We start from the raw sequence: 8629 nt of genomic DNA on the forward strand, positions 1-8629 counted from the left end.
CTTGAGCTTTGTGGCTGCAAAGTTCAACTTACAACATTGGTGTTTTGCTAATAAGGTTATTGTTTCACTATACTTACATCAATTGGGTATTTTGTGAGGCCCAAAGCCACAGCCATCTCCTTCCCGATTGGACTACTGATTCCATTAGGCATTATGGTACATCGTTCTCACGGCGGGGCGTAGTCACCCGAGGTAAAGTCCGGCTTGGGCACCATATACTCGTACAAATAATTGTCTTATTAGATTTTATTTGATTTGTGTCTTGTTACTGTACTCCAAAATAGGGCGGAGCTGTTATTTTGTGTTAGAATCCTTATTATATTGTACAATATTATTATTAATTTTGAATTTGTTTACTTATTTTTTTTAGGTGAGACTCGTGAATTTTACGTGCAAAGTATGTTAGGGCTCTTAGATTGTACCCATATAAAAATATTACCTCCTAATGAGCCACAAAGTGCACAATATCAAAAAATGAGGAAGGATGCCTGCAACACCAAGGTTCAACTGGTAATGTACCATTAATTAATTATTAGAGTTAATAGAAATAAAAATGAATGTACTTTGAGAAATATCTTCACAATTAATACATAGCGTGTTACCTTTCATAAAAATGAAATTAGTGTGCCAACTAATGAGGGTACTAAGAGCTATTTAATCAGATTAATTGCAGTTTTAATTTTGTTTATTTTAATACTACAAATACAAATGAGTAACTTGTTTTACCATTATGTTTTGCAAAACTAGTACCTATATGTTACCAAAAAATGTCACATTATGGATTCAAACAGCAAAACTCTTAATGTGAATGCCAGGTATCGGAGAAGATACTATTACTATGCAACTTAACAATATAAACAAACAATATCTTGCTTTATTTCTTTATTAAAAACTTCATTTACACTGATTGTATACTGATGGACTTAACAATAATGGATATATGGTTATACACTGTTTCAAATTGTTGTTTGACTATATTATTTTACCACTGGTACAACTTCACATTATATTACTATTGTTAAGTAACTGTAGGTAATGCAGTATTTTATGTTACAGTGTTCCAATGGAGGAAACTATTATAAATGACCATCATATGTGAGAAGAACCTGTACAATTATCAGTACCTGCAAGTGTCTCTCAAGCAGGATGACCTCAATTATAATAAATAGATATTTTCCTATGTAAATAATGTATATTTTATTATATTCACATTTTAAATATCAAGATAGTTTTCATTATTACAACAAAATCTTCTACACAAAATAGAATAGAACAATATAATATTTCATAATAACTTGTTATACAACAAATGTCCTACAATTACTGTAATGAAATACTATGAACACTTACAAGAAACAGAAATTGCACTCTCAAGTAATTGCTGCAGTTTACTTATATTATTAATTTCCTAAACCAACAGAACAAGAACACAACAGAACAGAACCAAATTTCCTAACATACAGATGTTTTATCTAGTGTATAAATAAAGATACCTAACGAAATATATATACATGATATTAAGTATTTAAAAAATGTAGTTTTTTTTAAAAAAAACTGGTTATAAAAATACATACTTTCATTAAAAGTATTAAGTTCAAACCGAGCAACTAAAAACTTTTTGGGAGTAGTATTTGGTAAGCTCTTCAACATGGTGTTGACTGCTGGGCTGGGGACATTCCAATGAATGTAGAGGGACTTGATTCACGGAACTAAAACAAAAAGAAAATATATACTTACTTCATATTTTAATAAACACTAATACTAAAAAACATCAATTACCATCGAATAAGAACAAACTTGAGGTTTGTGGCTGCAAAGTTCAACTTACAACATTGGTGTTTTGCTAATAAGGTTATTATTTCACTATACTTACATCAATTGGGTATTTTGTGAGGTCCAAAGCCACAGCCATCTCCTTCCCGATTGGACTACTGATTCCATTAGGCATTATGGTACATCGTTCTCACGGCGGGGCGTAGTCACCCGAGGTAAAGTTCGGCTTGGGCACCATATACTCGTACAAATAATTGTCTTATTAGATTTTATTTGATTTGTGTCTTGTTATTTCGTAGTCCAAAATAGGGCGGAGCTGTTATTTTGTGTTAGAATCCTTATTATATTGTACAATATTATTATTAATTTTGAATTTGTTTACTTATTTACGTTTTTTATTTACATTATGCTCTTTGTTATGACATAAACTGTCACATAAAACGTCAAAAACCTAATTGGATCATAGATCTATAAAATGGAATGAACTAAAACCATTGTAGCTATATTAGAAAATAAAATGTTTAGAATATATATTTCAATCGGCAACATCGGTTTGTCTTCACGAGTAAACTTATGTCTTCAACGAGGAATTTGTCGATCGTGGTGCGCATGTTAGAGAAAACGAGATATTAATCGACATCGACAATTTGTCTACTCTCGTTCTCGAGATATCTCGTGATGCGCATGCTAGGCCGACTGAACTGGTTCGCTATTTTGTACCATAATGTCGTCAAACACGACCAATATACGTCACCGCCTAATCAAGTTCAATATTGAATCGGAATCTACTATCATTCGTTCTTTGTCGTACCATTATATACAATTGAACCTAAACTGAGTCGGTTTTCTGTCAAAATAAGCGATTCAAAACAAGTTAGTATTTTTGTGCCTGGATTGGTCTTGTTTGTTATTAAACACAAAAAATGAGCAATATCAATTTTAAAATGTAATAGTTTTGCAGCATGTGTGCTCCTAGAAAGTATAAGTGGCCACTTGTGACTTGCTTTCGGGCAAAAACACTCGAAAATTCTCTAGCTTGGGAAGTTTTGTTGTATCCCGTTGCCAATGATTTATTTTGGAATAAAATTTCCCATAATTTCTCCTATTGAGTATAATTAACTCTTCGACGAGACAACTCACTGTAAATTATAAAACAAAGGGCACTTAAATAACTTTATTTCTTAAAGTTATATATTTTTAGAATTGCTTTTTTTTCCACAGTTTAATAATTAGTTAAAAATGCATTAGAACTTGCACGCATACTTACGCCATTATTTATTACACAACACAAATGTAAAAAACTTTAATCAAAACACAGTTTAACACTATAAGAAATTAAAACATAAACAATAACCGCGCAACTCGACACTGTTGTCAAAAGCGAGAGGTGCGTTTTTAACTCGAAACAGAAATCTAAATTTAGTTTTATAATAATACAAACGATAAAATATTTTCACCTAAATCAAGGTATTAAATTAATTTTGTAGCGAGTTAATACCCGCCTTTCAATTAACCTATTAACTACATAAAGAGTAACCTGACTTCACTATTGTTGTGGCGGGAACTGTCAATTTTGAGTTTTGACAGAATATCTACTGTTAAAAAATTATAATTCTCTTCGTTTTCTTATAGAATCTTATAGAATTTTTAATTGGATTTTATGTCACTACTAACTGCTTATTGATTTATAGAAATCGTTTATAATATTTGATATTACGAATGGACATTGACAAAATCATTAATAAACGGTGAAAGTCATAATATAAGAATATTTCAAATTTCTAATGCGTAACAATGTTTGCAAGTTCAGTTTTGGTAGTTTAAATACTTTTGGACTATCTTCAATGTATGATATGATTCTTAATTTTTTTATTTGTAATGAGTCATGATTCTCTCTCTGTACAAGATTTTTCGGAGTTAATATTGCAACAAATAGAGGACCGCATTAATAAAGCGACAATAAAGCAAGGTAAATAGTAAATAACATACAATTATATTGCTCGTCTTCTTGTATGTTGAAGATAATTTTTTTTATAGTTTCAGATGAAGAATTATTATCATTGTATTCAATATTCGGAGTAACATTGCAGAAAGCACTGGACATACTAGAAAAATACTCAACATTCACAATTTACGCGAACAAGCCTCGTATATTAATAGAAGTGAATGGCGAAAACGACCGATGTTATCGTCTTTTTCCAAGAATAAATTATTGTTCGTGCCAGGCTTTCAAACACCAAGTAATAGAAAAGAGGATTGAGGTCACATGCAAGCATATTTTGGCGGGAAGACTCGCGCAAATCCTGGGCAGAACGGTCGTGCACGAAGTGACTTCAGACCAGTACTTGATGCTATTGAAGTCTATGTATGAATTGGAGCAAAATGGATGATGTAAACTCGCAGTATTATTTTACGGCTTCCATGGATTCTGGCAAGACTTTATGTAGCTTGTTAAAGGCCATACAGTTTCAGGAGGTTTGTATTTTTTAAATGTAACAAGGATTTTGATGACGAGCCTGTGAATACCCATTTCCTACAGGCCAGTATAATTGTGTTGACTATTGAGCAATTATTTTTCATCAATCAATGTTCTATTGTATCCCACTCTACTTACGATCAGGTGCAGTGAAGTCACTTTGCTGTATACACATATAAAAATAGCTAAACTGTCAATTTGTAAAGCTGTTTGGATGTTTATAAGAAAGCTTTATTCTGCAGAGTACATTTGGGTTAAATGTAGAACTTCTAAAGTCCTGTATTATGACATTGTCTACTTTGGAAATATATAATGTGGAACTTCTAAAGAAGGTTCCCATGTAGATACAACTCTAAGATTATTTAAACATGTAATGTCTAGTATTTCAATATGTAGTACCTCTTTGTATTTTGTATTCTATAATATTATATCCAAAACATCCAATAACTCTACACTTTCTTGATTCATATTTTAGTCAATGCTACAATATACCTTTCTTACTTGAAGTATTAACATTCCTATAATATTTCCAGACAGCCGTGTTCTGCGCACTCCCTGAAGGTCTGAAGCTCACTGTTGAAGAAGGTAAATGTGTTCAGGCATCAGCATATGTTCCATCTGATAACTTTACAGAATACCATGTACGGGACGATGTGGATGTTATGTTTAAGGTAAATTATTGTTTTATTGGTGGCAGGTTTCTCATATGCGACGAGTATGGGTAGATACCACCATGTTGCCTATATATACCGCCAGGTAGTGTGAGTGCACTATTGTGTTCTGGTTTGAAGGATATTGTAGCTGTAATTACAGGACATTATGAGACTTAACATTCTATGTCTTAGAGCAGTGGTTCTCAAACTTTTTAAATGACGGAACCCTTTTGGGAAGCAAAATACTTGATGGAACCCTACAATAAAACAATTGTTTTTATAAGTGTATTTTTTATTAATCAGCATAATAAAAGTACAATGTAACAGTTACTAATTATTATTTACTTCACCACTTGGCAAGGACAATAATAGAAAACATTAAAAAGAAAAAATCTAACTAGTGGGAGGTATGAAACTGTTTTTATCTTTTATCAATTGGTTGATATCAGGTTTGATGTCAGACAGTTGGAGACTCTAATTAGCTTCGGCGTCAACATAATAAAAAATATTTTTTATTTAATTGTAACAATAAAAATTGTGTACGTACATATTTGGGTAAAACTATGACACATTATAAGTTTTGATGTCACGTGGGGGAGGGTACGCGCATTCCACAGACCGGCAAACTTAGAGCGAACGGGTTGTACAAGTATAAAATTGTTGATACCAAACTTATGAGATATTGTACCAGCTATTGTAACACATGTTTCTACAAATACAAATAAATAAATAAATAACGTTCATAGCGTTTTGTCTCCGCGCGGCCGAGAAGTCCGCGCGGCTGCGGAGCGACCAGAGAGAGGTGTTTTGATTTTTTTTTCTAAATTCTTGCGGAACCCCGACAGAGGTATCACGGAACCCTAGGGTTCCGCGGAACACACTTAGAGTATAGCTGTCTTAGAGTGATGAGTGCAGTGGGATGCCACATAGTACTTAGTAATTCCAAGTTTGGTAGGTATGTTGCAAGAAATGCCTTTGAGGGGGTTATTTAGGCTGTCTTATTGCTTACCTACAGACAAGCTGCATCATTAGGTATTAATGAGCAATAAAAAAAATTATAAGCTGTATACTTGGGGGAACATGTTTCAAGCCAATGTGAATATGGTTAAGTTTATCTACATAAGTACTATATAGATATAATACTAAAATAAGAATAAAAAACAATAAGTATGATACATGGTATTACGGTAAAACAAGTCCTAAAGGCTACTTTTAATCTGCAAAGTGCGCAGTGGGGCTTTTATTCTGGAGACAACATAGACTGACCTATTAAAAAAAAATTGTAACTTATAAAAAAAAAATATTCATATTCTTTTTTCAGATAAGTATAGCAGTGTTATCGGAGTGTCTAAATATATTTGGTTCCGGTGAGGAGTCCAGCTTGAAGATGTATTACAGGAGTGAGGGTTCACCATTATTATTAGTGTAAGAGTTAACATTTTATTATAAACTAACTTTTACTTGTAGCTCCACATTTGTACTAATTTTTTGTGTTTTCTGAGAGAGAATGAGATATATTAACCAGGTTTAAGCTTTCTTCATGTTAGTGTTAAGTACTAAGGAACATGATTTTTAATTAAGGTTATTATCAATATCTTCCTGTTGCATGACAATGTTTGCAATGACATTTGTTGGTCAGATATAGTGTTTTCATTATAACTCCGTAAAAAAAGTTTTTTAAGGTAGGCAGCGACTTGGTTGTGGCTTAGACATTGGCGACGTCTACGGGCGGCGCTCACCACTCACCATCAGATTGGCTGTCAGCTCGACTGCCTTCAGAGGCAATAAAAAAATATATTCGCGGCAAAGTAATGTAATGCCATATGGACATTATTCTACAATAATAATAATTTCACCAGGTTACAACCACAATCTGTGAACAATGTGATGACAGACTGTGAGATATCAACACAGAACGCCGATTCCGTGCTCGAACTCCGAGACGAGGATTCCGCTGAAGTGGCCAAGCTAGTACTCAAAGCACCGGCGTTTCTAGGCCTGCTGGCGGACTTGGAACGCTCCTGCGACGTGATAGAGTTGCATTTGTCTCCGGAGCACCCTAACGTCAGCATTGTTACTTATGGTATGCAGGTGAGCATCGCGATATGGCTGCAGCAAATTTTTGTAAATACATTTAGGCGTTTCAATAAACGATCCCAATCGCTCTTTCCAATCTATCATGAAAACAGACCAATCATAACAAAGTATTTTTAAATGCTTTAAATTACCTTTCCATTGGTTAATTTTCATGGTCTGATGAAAGATTAAGATCGTATATTGAAAACGGCTGATAATCCGAACCCAATGGATCAGATACAGGGAGTATATTATTTATAAGATCGAATTGTTTTATATACGCTGAACATGGTGGCTCTTGCCGTAATCAGCTAGCATCCAGTAAGAAGGGCGGATTCTAGTAAATACAAAGAAAATTATTGAAGATCTTGACAAAGATTCATTTTGCTTGAATCCACTTCTTTTCATAGTACTTAACTCGTTGACTGCGGCTCACGCAACAGTGCTGTTGACAACCTCAGGCTGTCTCTCACTCACGTTGCGCGGGCAAACGCCAGTACGAGATAACTCTCTCCGCGTGGCGAGTGCATTGGTGGATAGTTCAATGTTTTAGCACTGCATTCGTGTTAATATTCCACATAAAACCTGTAACTAAGTAAAATATTACTTCAACAGGACCGATCGTGTATAGACGTACCGAAGTCTTCGGACATGGTGCAGAGCTTTACATGTGAGAATCCAGTGACCTTGAAGTACCAGCTGCCTCACATACGACTTATAATGAAGGCTCTTGCGATATCATCTAAGGTATTCCTAATGGTCATTCATACTTGTTACCAGGCATGGTCGATATTAGAAATATATTGTCATATTTATGAAACGATGTATCGGTGCTGTCATCGATACATCGTTTCATAAATATCGATGTACGATTATAAAAAACGTCGATATTAAAAAATCGATGATTATAGACCATCGATGATTATTTATCGTCCCTTTATTTGTTTATGGACAATCGTAGAACATACCATTAGGTTAGCCATTCATCTCTTCATTTTATATTTAGCGCAGACAAACGATTAGTACACGGACCACACCACAGGTGTGTATTCTGTGTACCGTCTACAAAAAACACAGCTTATTTTGCTGTAGTGCTAATTTTTACACAAGACGTGTGTTTCCGCAACTGTAGAGTTTTTAAACGCCTAGTATGGGTTGTAGCGCTAGCGTTGCGTACTTAAAAACAATACAAATGTGTAAAGGTCGGCTTACTAAATCTGGCACTTTCACAATACTCACCAACACTTTTTTATCGATGTTTTTATACAGTCCGTTAAAAAAAACGTCATAATTACATTATGCTATTTTTTTGGTTCGTAGACACTAACATAACTGAGTGTGTCGAACGCGCTAGCTTTAGAAGTTTATCTAACCAACTTAAAAGGTATAATGGATGCATTAAAGAATTTGATTCTTCTTATTATAGTCGTTTTACGAGTATTCCCGTTAGTCGATTTTCATTATTTTTATTACAAGTAAGAAGTAAAAAAAATTACAGGTAGTTCTTAGATGCAGTTCTAACGGGCTTCTATTACTCCAACTCAAGCTAGAAAAGGAAGACCAACGGCAGATGTTCTCAGAGTTTTACATTGTACCGTTACTAGACGATTAAGTTAAAATAAAACATAATATGCAAAATATAGTGTCTATA

At 33.9% G+C, this 8629-nt stretch overlaps 1 protein-coding gene across 1 annotated transcript; it reads left to right on the forward strand.

The window, feature by feature from the left end:
• Positions 1-2373: 2373 nt before the first annotated feature.
• On the forward strand, positions 2374-8620 carry LOC115453606 (cell cycle checkpoint protein RAD1). Its single transcript, XM_037436672.1, has 7 exons — positions 2374-3742; positions 3811-4248; positions 4783-4920; positions 6224-6327; positions 6762-6993; positions 7594-7725; positions 8477-8620. The coding sequence occupies exons 2-7, from the start codon at positions 4141-4143 to the stop codon at positions 8588-8590; spliced, it is 828 nt and encodes a 275-aa protein (XP_037292569.1). The 5' UTR covers positions 2374-3742; positions 3811-4140; the 3' UTR covers positions 8591-8620.
• Positions 8621-8629: the final 9 nt, after the last annotated feature.

This window comes from Manduca sexta, chromosome 9 (genome assembly GCF_014839805.1).
Source record: "Manduca sexta isolate Smith_Timp_Sample1 chromosome 9, JHU_Msex_v1.0, whole genome shotgun sequence".
Taxonomy (NCBI): Eukaryota; Metazoa; Arthropoda; class Insecta; order Lepidoptera; family Sphingidae; genus Manduca; species Manduca sexta.